The 20,960-nt window shown below is 34.5% G+C and overlaps 2 protein-coding genes across 8 annotated transcripts; both read right to left on the bottom strand.

Moving 5' to 3' along the window:
* Window positions 1–2,965: 2,965 nt before the first annotated feature.
* LOC131001342 (uncharacterized) lies at window positions 2,966–7,043 on the bottom strand. Of its 3 annotated transcripts, none has more exons than XR_009093905.1 (7): window positions 6,599–7,043; window positions 5,625–5,823; window positions 5,343–5,415; window positions 4,622–4,671; window positions 4,279–4,392; window positions 3,111–3,488; window positions 2,966–3,036 (listed from the first exon to the last, which is right to left on the bottom strand). XR_009093905.1 is itself a non-coding variant. In XM_057927709.1 (7 exons), the coding sequence occupies exons 1-6, from the start codon at window positions 6,900–6,902 to the stop codon at window positions 3,746–3,748; spliced, it is 792 nt and encodes a 263-aa protein (XP_057783692.1). In that variant the 5' UTR covers window positions 6,903–7,016; the 3' UTR covers window positions 3,351–3,488; window positions 3,707–3,745. The 3 variants fall into 3 exon arrangements, 2 of the variants coding, with proteins under 2 accessions (XP_057783691.1, XP_057783692.1); XM_057927709.1 differs by lacking the exon at window positions 2,966–3,036 and adding an exon at window positions 3,707–3,797 and having other exon boundaries at window positions 3,351–3,488; window positions 6,599–7,016; XM_057927708.1 differs by having other exon boundaries at window positions 2,966–3,488; window positions 6,599–7,038.
* Window positions 7,044–9,062: 2,019 nt separating this feature from the next.
* Window positions 9,063–20,519, bottom strand: LOC131001341 (prolyl 4-hydroxylase 1-like). Of its 5 annotated transcripts, none has more exons than XM_057927706.1 (12): window positions 15,572–15,906; window positions 14,957–15,004; window positions 13,737–13,778; window positions 13,567–13,616; window positions 12,694–12,759; window positions 11,463–11,537; window positions 10,876–10,950; window positions 10,622–10,692; window positions 10,479–10,530; window positions 10,274–10,363; window positions 9,615–9,707; window positions 9,063–9,306 (listed from the first exon to the last, which is right to left on the bottom strand). In XM_057927706.1, exons 1-12 carry the CDS (start codon window positions 15,636–15,638, stop codon window positions 9,199–9,201), a joined length of 837 nt encoding a protein of 278 aa, XP_057783689.1. In that variant the 5' UTR covers window positions 15,639–15,906; the 3' UTR covers window positions 9,063–9,198. The 5 variants fall into 5 exon arrangements, 3 of the variants coding, with proteins under 3 accessions (XP_057783689.1, XP_057783690.1, XP_057783688.1); XM_057927707.1 differs by having other exon boundaries at window positions 10,479–10,538; window positions 10,630–10,692; XR_009093904.1 differs by lacking the exons at window positions 9,063–9,306; window positions 9,615–9,707; window positions 10,274–10,363; ... (5 more) ...; window positions 13,567–13,616; window positions 15,572–15,906 and adding an exon at window positions 18,718–20,519 and having other exon boundaries at window positions 13,737–13,875.
* Between the last annotated feature and the right edge of the window lie 441 nt (window positions 20,520–20,960).

Here is a 20,960-nt window from a genome sequence, read left to right as displayed (position 1 = left end):
GCATTAAATAATAAAACTAGCAACATTGTATTTTTTGTTTTAAACAAAATATTTAAATATATTGATTTTAAAGCTATTATGGCCAAATAGCATCACTCTTTTCAAATATACTTTACCTATTCTCTGTATACAATTTGCAAGTCATTGCACTTGAACTAGGGTTTAACTAGTATGCTTGAAAAATACTTGAATTCTTACTACATAAAAAATGTGTATATGTATATTGTTTTAAAAGAAAGAAAGAAAAAAGCACTATAATTTTTTTTACGACAAAAAAAGAAAAGAAAAAGGAGTAGTACTATATTAAATGCAGCAATCACAACCAAATTGATGAGTGGGAAAAATGGATGGCATTTAACTCCACCAGATTCATCGAATTTAGCAGTTATGCTAGAATTGATATGATCCGCTTCTTTTTCAATTAATTAATATACGAAAAAAAATTAATTAAATCAATATATAATCTCTTTTTTATTGATACATAAATGCTCAATCTGAATAAATACTGATTTTTAATCTTAAAATATTAACTAGACAAGGAGAAAGTGTCAACCCATATGCGTGCAAGAAAGATAAATTGTCTTAATGCTTAAGATCCCTTTGACATATATAAAAATATTTTCGTTGCCTAACTAGAATGCAAATTTGTCTTCACTCATAGAAGAATCTTCGTATAATAAAATTTTGATTAACAGGTTTTGTCATAAATATGATTGTTCTAAATTTGTGGCTTCAATTTTGATTAACCCATCTTTCATTCAGCAACTTTTTTAGAGAATTATTCCATTCATTAGTTTTAGAGAATTATTCCATTCATTAGTTTAGAGAATTATTCCATTCAATTTTGTCTTCACTGCAGCTCATGGCTAAAAAGTAAACAAACTTAACCCTTTGGGCTTACCAGCAGAGAGGGGGGTATTATAGTCCAAATGTTTCAACCTAAAATAAAACTAACCAACATCTTTTAGGTCTGTCTTCTTAGGAAAAATATAAAATTCAGAAAACACACAAACTTTCATTGAATAGATATCCTATCCATCTAAATTATAAAAATATCTTTTCATTTTAATGTTCCAACTATTGAATTGACATAGTAAATTTTGTGACATTAATTTTTAGTCGTTATCATAAACTTATTATACAAGAATAAACTAGGAAATTTTAATTTTAGTTTTTTACCATTTGTTTTTCCAACATCATTCGTTTATTTGGTACGAAATGGACTTTTTAAGTATAGAAGCCCAATTGCACAATTTTGTAGTTTGTTATCGGATTCGGAATGATGATTTCCAGATAAGACACTTCCTCCTAAAATCCATTATAAAGAAGTTAGAATTTTTAGGGTTCGGAATCTCATTTGCTGCACATTTATTTTGGAGGTTTTTAGTATAGTATAATATTTTTCAAATTTATATTTGAGTTATATGAAAGTATCCATTTTGAGATAAAAAAAAAAATATCATTACACCATTTTGATATACTCATTTTATACTCCATCCGTCCAACTAAACATGATTCACATATTATTGACACGAAAATAAGAAAAAGATTAAATTGGATAAAAGTGGTAGAGTCTATAATTTTTCACGAATTAAATAATACTCCCTCCGTCCCACTCCAATAGGCTCACTTCTTTAGGGCACGGAGATTAAGAAAACTTATTTTTTAATAAGAAAGTGGTAGTAAAGTGGTGTGGTCCACACCAATTAAGTACTCCCTCCGTCCCACCATTTTAGTCCCCTCCCACTTTTCACACATATTAAGAAAATGCATTTAATTTTTATATTTTTATCTTTTATACCCTTATTTATTATTTTCAGACATTCTTTTCACATTTAAGTGAAGCATTAAATAAGGTTAATTTATATAGTATTAATTAGAAAAGTGGACTATCTTTTTGGGACATCTCAAAATGAAATAAAGGACTAAAATGGTGTGACGGAGGGAGTATAACTTTTTTTACCCAAAAAAGAAAAATGAGCTTATTTGAGTGGGACGGAGGGAGTATCTTCTATGAAAATGAGTCAATTTTAGTGAGACGACTCAAAATGGAAAGTAAGACATGTTTCATAGGACGAAGGGATTATTTTTTCAAACTTTACAAAACAATCTATTAACAAGAGAAGAGTCGGCGGTTCACGATCGTATCGAAGGCAACAACGGTTAAGGTGAGGTGGTGACCTTGATGCGCATAAGTGAGGTGGCGCCGCCTAGAAGGAGTTTCGATTTCGGCCGAGGCATTGGCTATGGCAATGAATCTTATGATATTTGTGTTATTAATGTTCTTATATTTACAATTAACGATAAATTAGTGATTAATTCAGGATTCAAACCTAGATAACTTGTGAATAAAGGCAAAAATCATACCATACCTAGTTGGCTAGCTATTACTTAGAACGTGAATGATAAAAAAATAAAGGTAATTCATAATCTAGTTTTTTTTTTAAAACTCGGGGGAGAGGAAAGGAAAGCGGTGGGGTTTGAACTCTGGACCTCATTATTTGTATACATGAGTTCGCATCGTTTGGTGTTCCACTGGGGACAATTCATAATCTAGTTATGAATGGTTTTAGACTTGCTTCATGAGTTACTTAAGTTCAAATTGTGCATTACTCATGATTAAAATAATAAATGGGTTAGTTTTTTATTTTATTTAATATTAATAACTATTTTTTATATTTGTTATATTAATTTGGATATTTTAATAAAAAAATCTCTTTATATTTTATCTTAATTTTAATTTTAAGAGGACTTCTAGAATAAAGCTCCAACATTTTTTTACTAAAGTGAAAAAATGGACTCATCACAATGCCTGAACAGAAACTCTATTTCTTAAGATGAGCTTATATTTCCAAACCAAACAAACAAATGTGTCTATAAAATTAAAACGGGTGGAAGTGGAACAACTCCAGTGAATATAAAAGTTCAACGAAATCTAAAGATCATTCATCATGAAATATCAAGGTAAGCAGAATTAGTAGATCGCATATAACGAAATCTTGATCATAAATTTTCCAAGAAATGCGAATATATGAACTATTGTAGGTGAAAGAAATTCTGAAAACCCTAATTAGTAATTACTTACCAGTACAAGATAATAATAATAGCACAAACAAAAATCAGCACTATTGCGGTTTCACATGTGCAACAAAATTTTAATCTTTTTCAAGTACCTCAAATTATACAGCATGCTTTGGTCCCAACCACTTCTGCATCCAGCGCATCACATTTGTTCACCACTCCAATCTTATAAAAGTGGCCTTTCGGCTTTCGCAACTTAATTCGCGATGAACTTGAAGGGTCATAATCACAAGCACCAAGCTTGTTGACTTGCCATGCTGGGACATGTCGATGATTAGGCACCCTTAGGCTGCTTTCTCTTCTTTGCCCCCGAATTCAGGAGTATTGGACCATACAAACATAACCGGAGCCTCCCTTCTACCAGTGGTTGATGGAAGTAGCTTCTGTACAGGTCCCAAAACTCGTCTCTGGGAAAATGTATGCAGATAATATGCAAATTAGGAACTGTAAAACAGATCTTGATACAGTTAAGATATATGACGAAAAACAGATATTCTTCCTTTATTTTTCCCCACATGTGACCCAGTTATGGAATGAGTTATTTTTAGATTGGAGCGAGTGTGAAGAGATCAGATTCTAATACTAATCTATTATTCCAGATCCAAAGGTTTTCCGGTATGAATACCTTTAAAAGCTATCTTCATGAGTTGCAAGTAGCAACTCCTCATGTTAACTCCCCCAGGACCCCGTATGAGAAGGATTTCATGTGCCGTAGTCTTGGAATTTGGATTACACGAACAAGGATCAGATAGAGTAGTATTATGAACAATCAAGAACAGACCCTAGATGATATCATTTTAATGTTTGAAAAGTAGAATGCGGTCTATCTCTTACGTCTGGAGCATTTCTAACTAAATCTTTGAAACGGACGGTTATGCAAAATTCATTAGTTGATATTTGAATTTTCAAATGTTTCTTGTTCCTACTTGCATAACATGTTACACATCCAGTAAGGTGATCCAAAGATCAAAGGTTAAGACAAACTTATCATAGACGTAAATGAAGCAATGGACCATTTACCCTTCAGGATACATATTTAATATTTTTAATGGGTCCAGCATGTGATTCTATGGAAAATTCATGTACCAAGAAAACATTTCGATGACAACAGTATCCCAGCATCACATTTGAATATCTCAGATGAGGGGAAGGAAACAGGAAATATCTGAATCTATTGAAAAGGAACAAAAGTCAGACCTGACTTGCGGAAGAGTGAATAAGGAATAGCCCTTGACATCTGTGTTCATGTCAAGCACAATTACGGATAAACGAGACAGCCCCAGTGCTTCCATATCAATTAATTTCTTAATCCTGCAACAAATTTGTATTATCATTAGAATGCAGCAAACAATTACCAAAAGAAAATCTGTTATAAGTATGTCTTAAATTGTAAGTTGACATAAAAATACGATAGTTATCTTTAATAGCCATATCTGAAGAGAATTGCAACTGAAATTAGGTTCAAAAACGAGAAAACGGGTGCAGATCAGGAAACAAGAAATATATCAGAAGCAATTTAAACTAGAATAAATCATAGCACCTGCTTGGTGTTCCACTTGCAATATTGACACGATTCTTTAGTGTAGATACCTGGTGAAACATTAATATATGTGTCAAACTTGAGATAAGATAAGGATATCAGATCTTGGAGGGAGAAGAGATATGAAACATTAGTAAGAGAAGACAAGTTGCCACTGAATATTAGTTTTGAATGAACATAAGTTGAAGTGTCGACATAAATTGAGTTTAGCTACATGCTATATGTATCATCCAAACAATTCCGAATTTGAACTTACTAGCCACAGTAACCTAAGCCGCTAAAGGAATAGTTAAATAGATAGTACTCCCTCCGTCCGCCAAAATTATGTAAAATTGCTTGGGCACGAGATTTAATAAAATTAGTGATGATTTTGATGTAGTGGAGAAAGGGTCCCACCACTTTATGAGATGTGTGGTTGAGATTGAGTTTTGAGTGGGTTTTTGTAAATAAAGAGTGTTAGTAAGGATAAAATATTAAAGAAGATGGTGGGACCATTGCCATAAAAGGAAAGTAACATAATCTTGGCGGACGCCAAATATAGTAATTTTTACATAATTTTGGCGGACGGAGGGAGTATTAATCTTCTTAGAACCCTATTTAAATTGCTTTTGTACAGAATTCTAGAAGGAATAAATCTGAATACATAACACCATGTGAACTCACTTTTCAAGAAAGGAATAATTCTAATTCAAGATTGCAGAAAACATGTAAGACTGAGAACCTGTTCCTCAATCTTCATATGCTTAGAGAACAGCTTTGCAGCATGGCAGTCTCCTGTCAAAGATCGTAATTCCCTGGATGAGCAAAGTCACTAGTTAACGAGCATGAATTCAGAAATATTTCATATTTTCTACCTTTTTTATTCTTTTTATTTCTTTGGAGGGTGTATCAGGAGAGGGATGTTGGGTTCAGTTTCGACTTATGCATGTATTATTATTTATAAACATAATATAGCCATGCTTTTGGATTCATAAAAGCAAATCTCAAAGACCGAAGTAACAACCTGAGAAGTTCCAGTGATCTCAGTGCAGACAAACTTATAACAAGAAGTGCAGGACTCCCGGGATCAACTTGCCCTTCTTGAAGATGTTTTTCACAGAGCACTTTTTTCCATGATGATCCAAAAGCAACTTTCAAATCCTCAACCAAGTTGCCAGTATTATTTTGAGCTGTGTCCTGGCCTTGCTCAACAATGCATGTTTCTGTTAATTAAATGAAACCGTATAAGATACTCAAATGAAAATCAATTACACCTCTTTCAAATGTTAATTGTTCATAATCATTCACAGAATGTATGTTGCTTACTGAAGATCTTGATATATTGGTTCTATAGTGACCTTGATTAGAGAGTAACATATGTACTAACGTCAGGACTTCATGGTACACAATGATTCAATCAAATGAATTCATGAGCCTTCCAAGTACCAGGGAATTCTACAGAATTATATCAATCTATCTACCATCATCGTGAGACGGCTCATTTGCAATCATGACTTGCTCCTATATATGTGCATTTTGAGCTGGTCCCGTGACCTAAAACGATGTTAACCAGTTCATCCGGTTCTCTATCAATTTAACTATAATAAGTTGCCCAATTTTCTATGTGTTCCCTCAACTAGGCCATAATATTAAATCTCGGTCTGGGTTGGGTTTCAAAAGATTGTCACAGATACAACATAAATTCTTATACTTATGAAAACTAAGAAACAATTTCGTATCTTTAATTGTTAAGAATGCAGCTCAAGCCTACGTCTTACTTCAACACTGGGCATTGCAAGAGGTATTAATAAACACAATTCACATTCAAAATACAGGAATCAACATAAGAATACTGCAACTAACAGCAGAGATTTGAGAGGAAAAGCAAGGCAACTAAAAGCAACACAAAAATTCCACATATCAAAATTCTGCAACTTAAAACAAATGATAGATAAATAAATAGAGAACATGATCACAAAACTAATTAGAAAGGGCAACCTTTGAGGGAATCGAGTTCAAGGGAGGAAAGCTGAACGCCGTTGGCGGATTGATACTGGTCGATTAGAAAACTCAACTGCTGAGAGATGCTTGGCCGTTCAACGAGAATTCTTTCAACCTTTACCACGGCGGTTTCAGATTCAGAACCCTTCTTCTTTAGATTTCTTTTAGTGTTATCTTTACTCGACTTTTTCTTCTTGTCCTTAGTTTTGGTTTTGGCAATAGATTTCTTAGGCCGCAACTGCGGCCGCTGCTTTTGGCGCTTTTTTGCGGCGGCGACGGAGCCGGTGGTACCAGTGCCCATTGTTGTTTAGCTGTTGAGGTTATGGGCCTGCTGTTATGTTACTGTTTTGCCAACGGTAGGTCTTGGTCTTTCAATTCAGCCTAAAACAACGTTTGTTGGGACTTGGGAAAGTGGTGCTCATAAAAAAAAAAAAAAATTGATGTAATTTAAGGGTAAAGAGTATATATCTATTTTTAAAAATAAAAATATATATATATATTTATATTTTATCAAATATATAAATTATATTCCTTGTGACTGTTTTGATTTTATATCAATTCAAATTTAAATATATTTTTATTATAAAAATGAAAAAAAGAATAGTCCAGTCACCATTGGACAATGATTGCCTTGTCGCCTTGCACTTATAAATCTACCATCGACTATTGTAAATTACAAAGCAACCACCTCCACCATCCAATCACTTATCCACCACACTCGATTTAAATTCTTGAGCTCGACGTTAGATCTTTGAGCGTTCGAACGTCAAACAATAGTTAATTTTAAACTAGTAATCCACATTCGAACGTCGAACAAACGTTGAGCATCGATCGCATTCTAGAGAAATAGAAGGTGCAGTGGCGCAACAACGTAGAATGGTGGCGCATCGCCACAGAGAGGATGAGAAACAACTCAGGAAGAAAAAAATGAGGAAAGAGAGAGGAGATGGATGGTTGGTAGATGGCAGAGAGGAGGCACGACAAATAGGCATAGGCACAATGAGAGGCGCATATTTGGGGGGCGCTCAACCCCCCTTCCCTGCCGTCGACAAGAAATAAAAATAGAAATAAGAATATTTCGGAACTCACTACCTTCTCCCCTCAATACATAATAACTCATTATTTACATCAAATGTCATTGTGGCTCACACGTAATTATCTTTTTTTATTTAAATTCTTTTTTTAATTTATCTCTCCTACTTTTTGGACAAATATATAATCAAAAAAGTTATTTTATCTCTCCTATTTTATTATAAGGGTTAATTGCCGGAAAATCTACATACTTTTTCGTTTTTGGGTTTTTCCCATGACAAAAAAAAATTACTTGACAATACATGAATTGAAAAATTAAAAGGGAATTTTCCCCGCATTCAATTTCCGACCACCGCCGAAGTGACGTAGATCCAACGTGTCGAAATTTAGTTCAGGTGTTAAATTTTAAAATATTACATGGACGCCACAAAAGATCCATTTTTCATATGTGCAACAATCTTAAAACAAGATCCGAAGCCAGAAGTCCAAGCATCGTGGAGATCGTCTGCTTCATCGAACATAAACAAAAGTTGGCACTTGGTACTCTTAACTCAATACTAATATTTATTACAACCTTTATTTATGAAAGAACTTTCTACTTTTTCTTTTTAAGACGTCCACAAAAAAATTTATACTTATTTTTTCAACGTCTACTTATAAATATTCTATTTATCCTTACTTTTTCATCAAATAATATTAATTAAAACAACACAATAATAATTACACATGTTCACTATGCTCAATACATTCAATAATCTTTTCTCCACTCTCAACAACTTTTACTTCACTATCAATACACTCAACAATATTTTTTTTAAAATTCGTGTCAATCCCTACTAATTTCTTCTAGAGTGACATACTCGTGCACAATACGAGACTATTTGAGGTCTATTAAGTGATTAAGTGATTATAGTAAACAAACTTTATTACATTTGAGACAAACTAATTAAATTTTAATTGTGATTAACCTCTAATATACTACTAGTAACCAATAATTTATTTAGAACGTAATTAATAAGTGGCGCGCGGCCATCCGGACGAAGAATTTTCTCAAATGAAAATTTACCCAAGTTCAGAATTCTGAGACTATTTTCCCCAGTTTTCAACAAGCATTTCTTGAATCATACCCTAACTTCCTCGTACTGGCTACACCAACCGTATTAGTCGCAATTATCACGCACCATAACACCACAAAAATACACTAGTCTGTGTAAATCAGTAAAACTGTATATGAAATACTTTAACAATTGAGTGTTTTTAAAAAGGACATCTTTTAATACATAGGAATATTTGGATCTTACAAGTTACAACAAATCAAAATCAGAATCAGAACTCACCACCCCCCCCCCCCCCCCAAAAAAAAAAAGAAAAAGAAAATCCCCCTGAGTTCACAGAGCAACAATTTCAGTGGGCTTGCACACAACGGAAATAGATGTCAATCAATTAGAAAACTCTTTGCAATTTCTCATTTTCATAGAAGTATATTCATATTGATTGTTATATATGTTTACAATAGCCATTAATGATGGCTTGCATACCTAGTCATGCAGGCTGAGCTGCCAAATTTAGACAGTAGCGCTTTGTCTCATCCATTTTGTGGCTGACCACTTCTCTCCTGATAGTACTTCACATCCACCATGTAAGCTGTTTGGATCTGATTTTCCATCAAGACCCTGACACACACAATTCAACAATCAATTTGGCATATGTACCTCAACTTATTCAACTAATTATTCCCTATATGTCTAATCAGTCTGTTGAGAATACTACTCAAGAGACGCTACTGTGTACAACTATTTGTTCATTGTTTACAGATACTCAGACCAACATTTTCTTTTTTTAGATATCTGCATAGTCATAAATCCACCACAATGCCACCCCCTGAGGAGCCCCTCAGACCATCATGCTTCACATCTTAACTAAGCATTGATAATAAATTGGGGAAAGATTGAAACTAAAATGAAGGTACAAAGTCACAAACCATGCTCCAGAAAAGTACAGCATCTCCTTTAATCGGCTTCACACACAATCCTTTGGCCATTTTCCCCCCGCAGCTACATTCGCCAGATCCAGCCTAAGGTTTTCAAAATTAAAATCCAATTAGGGGCAGCTGAACGAATCAACCTTGCACTTCAGAAGATTTACTAAATTTTCAGATACTTCCTTAGTACATACGCAGGTTACAAACTTCAGGTTATTAATAGCTATGTCAGGATGACAAAAACATAAATCCTACAATATTTCATGTAAGCATCCAAACAATTCTTTTGAAAAGCAAACGATATGGATTCTAAACGCGACTTGGGCACTTAATCACACATTTGGAGAAAGAAATTCTACCTTCCAATTAGTACCTCAAGTTCTGAATTTGCTTGAGCTTAAGTTTGCTACATTTAACTCCTTTCAGAATTAGTAAAACATTTTTTTACCTAAGCAATACAGTAAAGAGATGCTGGTTTTTTGTTCGCTCTTACTTAATCATGTTTGAGCACTGGTTAGGTAATAAACCTACACCTGTTAATTATTTCATACCCACATCAATCAGCATATTTAAGATTATCTATAAACCTGCAGTTGCGCCACAGAAAGCTCAACAATGACACAGTTACAAGATTTTTAAACACAAGACAAGTAAACCACCTTTGGGAAGTATGTTTCTCCCCCCTCGACATTGTCACTTAGATACATGAGTACGGTTCCCACTCTTTGACCACCGTACTTTAAATTAAACTGCAAGAAGAACCTTGGTTACATTTAAATATGGGGTAGTTTTAATGATAACCACATTTTAGAACTTGAAGAAATGATTAGCCGAACAAAACTGACTGGTGCAGGACAAACTTACCGTATCAGAGAAGTAGTCATGGTGTGGTCTGTAAAACTGATTCTTTTCATACCTGTGCTTCTGCAGATGTTAGCCTTCATATATTAAAATCTCAGTTCTGTGTTTGATTAAGAAACTGAATAAGTATACATATAAGAACTCACCTCAATACCTGTATACGTTCCCCATTTTCTACTGGTACTTGAGCATACACAGAAATCCGTTTCTCAATTGCCTGATGGTGTAACAAACTGACAATTAGTTGTCTACAAAAGGTGGGCAATTAAATACAGAAAACAAAGTAAGTAACATTAAAAACAAAATTCAATTTGAACAAAAAAGGAATAAAGAAAAAGAGCTCGAGTATAAACGTCAAGCAGGAGTTGGCAAAGATAGCTGAAGTGGAATTTCATGTTACCTGTATCATTGGAAACTTCCTTTCTTCAGCAGTTAGAAACATTCCAGAACTTGTCCTAACTTTACTCTTTATACCCTGAAACAGAATATAATATGATGAAATACAGCCAGACATTGAATGCAAATATTTAGAATAGTGTTTACAAACTCAAACAGACCATACTAAGAGTAACTAAGAAGAAATGGAGTATAAATTTGTAACAACATATGGAGCAATACCCATCAAGAAGAGTGGAACTATATCAAGGAACGACCACATTGTAATCCAGAAAATAAAGATATTCACTCTTCCCAATACAGAGCATAGTATCACAAACAATTCAGAAGAAACTCGACCATTAGCATGAAATTAGTGAGAGAGAACTAATTACTTCAGCATGTACTAATTGCATTAACCATAAGCTTTTATCACGGAATAAGAACAAAGACCAGGTATTTAAGTAAATAAATACACTCAATAATTAGACAATTTTAACAAATTGTTAGTTACTAAAAGGTTAAATAAGTATTCGTATTGGAATTCACAGAAATAATAAAGGGTTGATCAACGAAAGTTTCAACTACAATGCTAGAACTAACCTAGCTCACCTTTCCAGTTCTTGCGTCCACTACAGTAGAAACCTCTAGACGAGGTTTGGAAATGGCTCTGAGGTAATCACACTCCTGTAAAGGCAAGAGACAGAGAGCTGATCCAGTCATATATTGAATTGATAACTACTCTAGTTTTACCATATCCACAAGATGTAATAGATTTCTAACAAAAGGCTATCTTCTGCTCTGAAAGTTCTTTTTGCCTCATCGAAGGGTTACCCTTAAACAATTAAGAGGGTGTTCGGCTAAGCTTATTTTAGAGAGCTTATAAGCTCCCGGAGCTTATAAGATGTTTCAAGAACTTATAAAATGTAGTTTCTTAAGATCTTACAAGTTGTCAAAGTGTTTGGATAATTGAGCTTATAAGCTAGAAAGAGAATTTTTAGTTAGAGAGAGAAAATCGAAAAGAGATGAAATTAGAATGATATATAATGAAAAATAAAAAATCATAGTTGAGTTATTTTTGTAAAATGAGTGTTGCTTATAAGAAAATGAGAAAATAAGTTGAGGTAGATGAACTTATTTTTTGGAGAGCTTATAAGCTCTTAAAGCTTATTTTTACAGCTTATAAGCTCTTTAGGAGCTTATTTTGCCAAATACTTCGAAGGAGCTTATAAGCTGTTTTAAAGAACTTATAAGCTCAGCCAAACACCCTCTAACTAAGTTTTTATAAGTGGACAGTAATCAGACAAGTCTTCCTATTATCATTGGTTCTACCAGTTGGATCAGTTCAATCAGAGGGGTGGTTTTTATTGAATATCTGTACCCTTCTATTTCATTATGTAAAATGGTAACAAAATGATCTAACTAATATATGTAAGAGAAACATAATATAAAGTTACTAAATTACATCAGATAGTTACAATGAACTGATTGAAAAAAGCCCTCGGCTCGAAACAAAGTTCTAAAGAGTATCAAAAAGCCTTTACTTTGTAAGGAAGACTCATTGGCCAGTATCAGAAGGAAACACAAGACAAACTTTTGCTGTCAACCACTAATTTCCAGTGTAAATTTGTCAACAATTTTAAGTAAGAGGAGATAAATGATTATATTTATGCCTACATGGGAAAAAAGGTCTCCTAGAATCCTTGCACTGGCACATTCCTATTCATTCTTTAATTCTTTTAACTTCCTTAAAATATGATATCAGTATTGTCTAAATATCATCATGTCAGAAATACTTAAAATAATTAACAAAAGAATTTACAAAATGACGTAATGAGTATACCTCATCACTTAAGAAGTTATGAAACACAACAATACGTGGTGACCAGCTGACAACTTCAGGTTTTACCTGCATTACAGGTGGGTGAAGATTAATTTTGTGTTGGTGAAGATTGGCAGATGCAAGATATAAGAATCTTTGAACCTCATCACAATTTTCTGCAAAATTGTTACCTAGCATGCTAGATTATCTATCTGTTATGGCAAAATCTGTGTTTTGTATTGCATTTCCAGGTCTGGTACAACTTGGAGCTTTCACAAGATTTCAACAAACTGGTTAATTCTCGAACATATTATAATTTTATTCATTACTTTTGAAAGCAATAATTCCAAAATAGAAATTGATTTTCACAAAGTTTCTGAGGCATTTAGAAAACTGTCAGACTTCATATTGCATCTGTCCCTTTTGGACAATCTAAGAAGGTTGAACACCTTTCTCTCTTTGCATCTCCACTTTGCATGCAACTTCTTGCTGCTAGTTTTAGGACTCTGTATCTCTATCAATTAATTGTCCCCACAAATTAAAAATTTAAAACCAAAAGAGGCTATTTATTTAGGTGTATTCTACATCAAAATCTGTCCAACCAAAGCAAACCAAACCCTCTATAATTGTCTAAATGGACTAGTTGAAACTTGTTTTAAGAAACCTTACTAGGGGCCCAAAGGTACAAAACAAATAATAAAGAGCTGTAATGTCTTCACTATCTGTAAATTCAGATGAAACTGGAAGATGATGTAGGACAATAAATAAGTACATCATGCATTTAATGGAAAAGGCGAAAAGCTTATCTAATATGCTCCAAAAATACCAAGTTTTGTCTGCAAGATTATGTCAGGCAGTAGCAAAAGATAATTAGGAAACAACCAAATAACATACATATCCAAGACGCAAAACTGAAGCTTCTTTGTCATCCCAATAAGAAATACCTGATAAAAGAAAGCGCATTACAAATGTTAATTTTTACTACAGGCTAGTAACATATTCTGAGGATCAACATTACTTAGTGCAACAATAAAGGTATAAACCTCTAGGATATTAGAGACTACCTCCATTCAGATGCTGAATTCTTGTCAAAGAAGACTTGGCCCCTACAAGCCAAAATATTGCGAAAAGGTGAAATGATAGACATTTAAGTCTATGACTAGTTCATTATCAGACAAAAAGCATCACTCGACGTTGATTTTCCTATGAGTCCATAATGAAAGTAAACTGGCAATAATTACTGGAATGCTTGCATCGGTTCCACGTAGGCATGTACTCAAGCCACTACCAGTACCAGAGCACAATAAAACATACATAAGGTACACATTTCTTCTTTGAAGTACAATTAATTTTGCATTAAGCAGTGCAATCAAATTCCACAGGATCAGGCAACAAATCACCACCTAAAATATTACCAAATGTCTACTATATCGGTGCTTAGGCCCCAGAGTAAGGCATTAATAAAAATTTGAAACAAAGTGTTATCTTCATGGTTATCTGTCAAAATGAAGAAAAAATTCAGACATGTGATAGCTTAATTCCTGTTTTGATTAAACGTCGTCTTGCCTCCTTGTGTCATATCAATATGGGATGAGAGAAGATTAAGCATTCAGGTATTACAATATAAGGATGCAGAACGGGCAAAGGAAGTGATTACTCAAAAGAAATTAGTTCATCCAAAACGTTAATACTTTGGTTCACAAGGAATTACTTCTAATAATACCTACAAACTGGAAGTTTTATTATTCAGATTTTGATAGGATTGGATTGGAAATACAGCTTCGATGGGTGAAGTAAAGGAATTATCAAACTCGGTCCAATCACTAATTGAAAAAGAGGGAATAACCTTTAAAAAATACTATATACTATAATTAAAAGTAGGTAGTTTCACAGGAAACTATATGTCAGGAAATAAAATCAAATTAACTATTTCCACTCAAAAGCTAGTTTCAAAGTCCGAAAAAACAACATTATAAATAAAATTTATGAGAAATGAAGACTTTAAAATAAATGCAGATCGTAGCAATTTGACAATCAACAAGAGGATGATGAACAAGAAGTGGTTAACTGCGATTATGAGGATTGAGAAATCGTGTTGCTTCTTTCAAGAGTAGCATTCGACTTGCAATGATACTATCAAGGTGTCACATTATCAAAGAAACAGCAAGAAAACTCAGAATGATGGGGACAAGGGGCTGGTCCGTTGTTGAGTAGCATCAAAGAATGAATGAGAAAGTTCAGAAATTATCTATAAAAAAAAAAAAAAAGTAGTTCAGAAATCTACCAGATGACTCCTCCAACCTTCTAATAAATGCCAACTGAAGCAAAGCTCCTGAACCATCAAATGGAAAATGTCACTTGCAAAACTGCAGCTACGAAACTAAAGATAGAATCGAAATAAGCATATAGTTGAACGTAGCTACACCGAAAATGCAAAGAAATCGATTTGAATGTGCAATCCTTAAAATGAATCCTAATGTTTACTCATCAAATAAAACCCCAAGTTGATTTTCAGTATGTAATTCAAATAATAAACGATAACTTTACTCTATAAAAATAGAATATCACAGACACGTCAGTACTCTTTTGAGCTGATCAATTCAGTTATAGACCAAATAAATAGGAAATCATTCGGATCCAATAAATTATAGATTAGCAATTAATAGTTATCAAGACAACAGAACAAACTAGCATCAGTATACGATATTAAAACATTCAACTAAAGACACCATTTGCAAGCTAAGAAAACATTGAAAAATCTAAAGACAAGTAGAGCTCCCGAAAAATGAAGCCATATCACATTGAATCGCAAAAAGAGATACAGTAATCATATCGAATTATTCAAAAAAGAAAATGAGACGTTTATTTTAATTAAATTGAGGTAGAGATCGGGGATTACCGAAAATCATTCCAACAGTTACGAACGTAAGGATAATGAAGATGAATCTCATCGAAGAAGCAGCCATTTGGATTAGAGAGAGAAATTAGAGGCGTGGAGATTGGTAAATCGCAACAGATTAATTCATCATTGGTGCAAAGAAAGTCTGATTCATAATTTCGTGGGCAACTTTGTCATTTTAATTAACCCAAACACCTTAACACTAAACGCAATTACTGTTTCTAGAGTTTGAGGCTACAGTGCACAATTTTTTAGTAGATAAATTAGCAACGCATTATGCATGGATAGAAGTTTGTACTGTAAGTTTGTCTTCAAAATCAAACATAACTTAATAATATGATGAATGTATTGCTTATTGAAACTTGAAAACCTAATATATGATCAATAAATTTTACAATGGAAAATAACACAATTTGGGGCATGATTGTAATTACATGTTTATGATAAAGCTCGACTGGTAAAATTGAGGCATTCAAAGACTCTCTCATTTTAGGTGTAGAGGTTGCTCTAAAAAATATTTTATACTCCCTCTGTCCCAATAAAAGTGGCCACTTTTTTTTGGGCACGGAGATTAAGAAGGGGATTGTTATGTTTTAATTGAGTGTGACCCACCAAAATTAGTGAGTAATTTTTAGAAAGTGGCCTACAATTGTTGACCAAATTAGTGAGTAATTTTGACATTTTTAGAAAGTGGCCTACAATTGTTGACCAAATTAGTGAGTAATTGTTGACTTAATTAAAGTAAACTTTTGCCATTTTTAGAAAGTAGCCACTTTTAATGGGACACCCAAAAAGCAAATGTGGCCACTTTTATTGGGACGGAGGGAGTAGTACAATTACAATACTTTACTTTTGAGGTGCTCAATTTTATTTGTTTTTTTTTTTTCAATATGATTTGACATTATATCTTGTACTCCCTTGTTTCATTACAAATGTCTCATTACTTTTTTGACAAGGAAGGAGATTGAAGGAATGCGTAATTAGTATATAAAGTGAGTTGGTGCAGAGAGAAAAATAAATTGAGATTTATAAATATAGGTATAAAGAGATAAAGTGGTGGGCCATTAGTTAATTAATTTCTTAATTATTTCGTAATGGAGCGAAAATTTAAAATGCTCTATTCCTTAAGTTATATGTGAAAAATGCTCTCTTTTATAAACATAAGCATTTTATGCTCTATTCTTTAAATACCATTTCATTTGATGAGTTTGTTTGATTTTTTGTGAAAGTCTTACACATTTGACCAATTTGACAGTTATCACTCATAAAAGTCAATAATTTGACAGCTAGTCAAAAGTACATATGACCGGTGGGTGACTATATTTATTTTGTAATATCGACTTCACTTTCAAACATTTGCAAACGAGTGTCAAATCTTTTGAATTTTTACAATTTATTGGGGATTCTCCAATTTTTGTAACAATATGAAAGACCCCATGGACTACAATCAATTAGAATATCCATTCCGTTAATTAGGAAGCAATCTGGACCATTGATTTTCCAATGATTTAGGGTGGCTGAAGAAGTTTGAAGATGGAAGCAGAGAAGATCGAGAAGAGAAGAGTCAAGGGAGCATGGTGTTGAATTTGCAAGCGTCAACGTTGGCGTGCCTTAGGGAAGGAAGCAAGTAGAGATTGAAGTTAGAGATTGAATTTGATTTAGCTACGCTAATGAATTTGTGTGGTGTGGTGTTTTCATCAGGGCAACGTGCTCCACTTGGCTACAACCAAGGTAGCTATTACACCACCTGCACTCCCTTCTAATTAAATATTCTTTTCGTCTTCGAAAAATATGCCTATTTTATTAGTATTTTAGACATTCTTTCAAAAATTTGTATTTTTTATTTTTGAATATTATTATAGTGGGGCTGATGGAATTCAGCGAGATGCCATATGAATACATATTACTCCTTCCGTTTCACTTATCATAGCACATTTAATTTGGACACAGAGATTAAAAATAAAGGGTTAAGAGTGTAAAATGGGTAGAGACCACTTATTTATTATTTTTTAAAAAGTGTCATTATAATTGAAACAAATTTAAAAAGAAAGTGTGCCAAGATAAATTGAACGAATGAACTACTATTTTATCGTACTTTTGTTTATTGAATTGCGAATTAGAAAAATTAACGTTACAAAGTAGTGCTAGTTGTAATGTTGTAGTAGTTCCATTATATCTACTCATAGTACATTCATTTAATATAATTTTTTAAAATTCGTGTCACTCACGCCACCGCAACTCTTTCAAAGACGAAAGGAGTACTATTAAGCACGACTACACTTCTATGGAATTCAGGAGACCCAAAGTGAAGCGAGATGCTATATGCGTACGGAGATGAGATTCAGTGTCCCACAATCTTATGTGTGTCAATGTGTCCCATGCTTATATCTATTATTTTAAAAATATTTTTTAAAAAAATAAAATTTATTATAATACTATGAATTATAGTGAAGTTTTATATCAAAAAATTATTTTTTTTAAAAAGTATATACCATGACTTTGAATTTACCAACCTATTATTAGCTAATAAAAATGAAATTAAATGATAAAAAATAATTATATACCCTAAATTGATGGAATAAACCCTAGTTAATAATCACAAAATTAAACTAAAGCATATAAAATTGAAATTTAAAAAAATATACATAAGAAATTAAACAAAATTGAAAATGGGACACAAAGTGGGACATAAAGTTTGGTACGAGTCAGGGGATGTTTTAGGACATTAACTTAGATTGATTTGAAAATTAGGACAATAACTTTCGAACTTGTAAAAATATGATACTAATTATTTTTTAGAGTAAAATAGGACACTAATTAATAAGCATCGTAAAAATAAGGACATCTCTCAGCCGATAATTGGCTAAAAAATGTCCTGCGGATGCAACACTTATTAATTAGTGTCATGTTTTACTCTAAAAATAAAATTAGTGTCCTATTTTTACAAGTTCGAAAGTTATTGTCCTAATTTCCAAATCAATCTAAGTTACTGTCCTAAAAAACCTCTCGAACTCAGTTTGGTACACTTCATCTCATTCCATGAGTACGTATACTACTTTAACATATTTATTATAGTATTTTGTTTATTCAATTGCGAATTAAAAAAGTAAAGTCACAAGGTAATGATAGTTGTAGTTCCATTATACCTCGTACGTACTAAATCATAGTAGTAGCAATTAAACCGATGAGTGACGGGCGCCGACAATTTGGTCGACGAATATCTTGAGATTCACTTGAGAAGTCCCACCCTCGGCCATGGCTTCCCTCGCCAAATCCCTCCAATTCTTTGCCTGCTTCCTCATCTCCACGCTCGCATCTCCACCGTCCATCACCATCTCCAAGCACCTCTGGATTTCATCCGCCTCCACAATCTCTCCGTTTCCCGCCTTCACTGCTCTGACTCCACTCCTCCACAAATCCTCCACCAGCTTGGCGTTGGTGCTCTGATCAGTCCACTGCGGCAGCGCCACCACCGGCACCCCGGACGCCAGACTCTCGAGAGTCGAGTTCCATCCACAGTGCGTCACGAAACACCCCACGCTTGGGTGGGAGAGAACCTCAACCTGAGTGCACCACGCCACGATTTTCCCTTTCTTCTCAAGATCCTCTCTGCAGCTCAGAGTTCGGTCGTCGCCGTCGGAACCTCTGATCACCCACAGGAAGGGGCGGCGGCTTCTCATCAGCGCCTCCGCGACGGCCTCCATCTGCAACCTCGGCAGCTCAGAATAGCTCCCGAAAGCCACGTAGATTACCGATTCCCTCTCCGCACACTCCAAATACTGCATGTAATCTTCCGATTTCTGAATCAAATCACCTCCAAAACTAGTGTCGGACGGATCCCTTGCGTCCAAAAACGCAGAAGGAATCAGCGGCCCGATCGCCAGCAATCTATACTTGTTCAAATATCTCAAAGCATCGGCCTCCAACTTGTCGAACGTGTTCAACACCACCGTCGCGTGATCCTCTTGGTCCAGTATCTCAAAATTCTCAGTCAGCATCGGAATCGCGAAATTGTACACGCTCGGATTAGTCTCCAGAAAGAAAGACGGCAGATCGCAGCGGCGGAGGCGCGGCAGCCCCGGTAGCTCGATCACCTCATCGGAACAAGGATCGAAATTCCTATTATGATAATGAAAATAGACGCCGAAGAGGACCGCTGGTTGGATCCAGAGCAGCGTGACGGGGACGGCGAGGCGGCGAGCCGCGCGGCCGGCCCAGGGCACGAGGAGATTGTAAACAATCCGCGTGTAAGGGGTGCCCTGGGCGCGCTTGGCGGCGACGGCGTCTTCCACGGCCTTGGTGCCGAAGTCGGAGAGCTGTTGCATGAGTTTGGTGGCGTCTTCTGTGGACCAGTCGGTGGTGGAGGAGAAGGAAACGACGTCGATTAGGGGTTGGAAGGATGGAGAGAGAGTGTGGGACATGCGGGCGGTGGCGTAGGTGCTGGTGAGGATGGTGACCTTAACGCCGTGTTTGGCGAGGTGTTTAGCGAACTGGAGAGATGGGTTGATGTGGCCCTGAGCCGGGAAGGTAACTAGTAGGATGTGCTGCTCCGCCATTGCTTTTCTGTAGTTTGTGTTTCTTGGGGGTGTATGTATATATACAGATGCATTCCAAACAACGTGAGTAATTTTTTATACTCCACTCCTGCAACAGAGTATAACATATAGGATAACACCAAACTTTAAAAAATATTGATACACAATGCTGTTTTGGTTGAATTGATTATGAGGTTATGAACAAATGAATGATTGTGGTTTAAAGGAGAAAATAGAATCATGTCCAAAAATGAACTTCATATTTTTTTATGGGATGAACGAAAATGAAAAATGCAATACTTTCTTATATGATTGACAGAATATATTTTAATTTTTTTGTGTATTATTAATTTGGATGTACAATTGTTTTTATAGTTATTAATTTTAATTGATAGCTAACTATCTATCATTGAAAGAGATCGATGAGGTCTTAAAGGGGACACCAAGCGGTGCGATATCCAGTGTGTGAACAGTGAGGTCCCGAGTTCAAATCCCACTGCTCTCCCTTCCCAATTCCCCCAAGTCAAAAAAAGAAAGAGATCGATGAGGGGCTGTTATCTATCCACTCTGGGTTTATAGTCGATATGACATTTTTTTTCTTGAATTATTTTTACAGACACTTTTAGTAATTTTTTTTTTTACAAACACTTAATGTCAATTAATTTTGCATCTTATGTTATATCCATTATGGTATGGATACTAGAATAGGCGAGGATTTAGGTCGGCACAAAAAGAAAAAAATGTGTTGGACTGGTGAAGTATGGAAATCGAATAGATATATATCTTGCAAGTTGATGCTTTTTACATCACTGTGCAATATTTTCCTAGTGTATCAATATATGATCTCCATATAT

The sequence above is a fragment of the Salvia miltiorrhiza genome, chromosome 8 (genome assembly GCF_028751815.1).
Source record: "Salvia miltiorrhiza cultivar Shanhuang (shh) chromosome 8, IMPLAD_Smil_shh, whole genome shotgun sequence".
NCBI classification, from domain to species: Eukaryota; Viridiplantae; Streptophyta; class Magnoliopsida; order Lamiales; family Lamiaceae; genus Salvia; species Salvia miltiorrhiza.
This window is presented reverse-complemented; position numbering and strand designations above follow the sequence as displayed.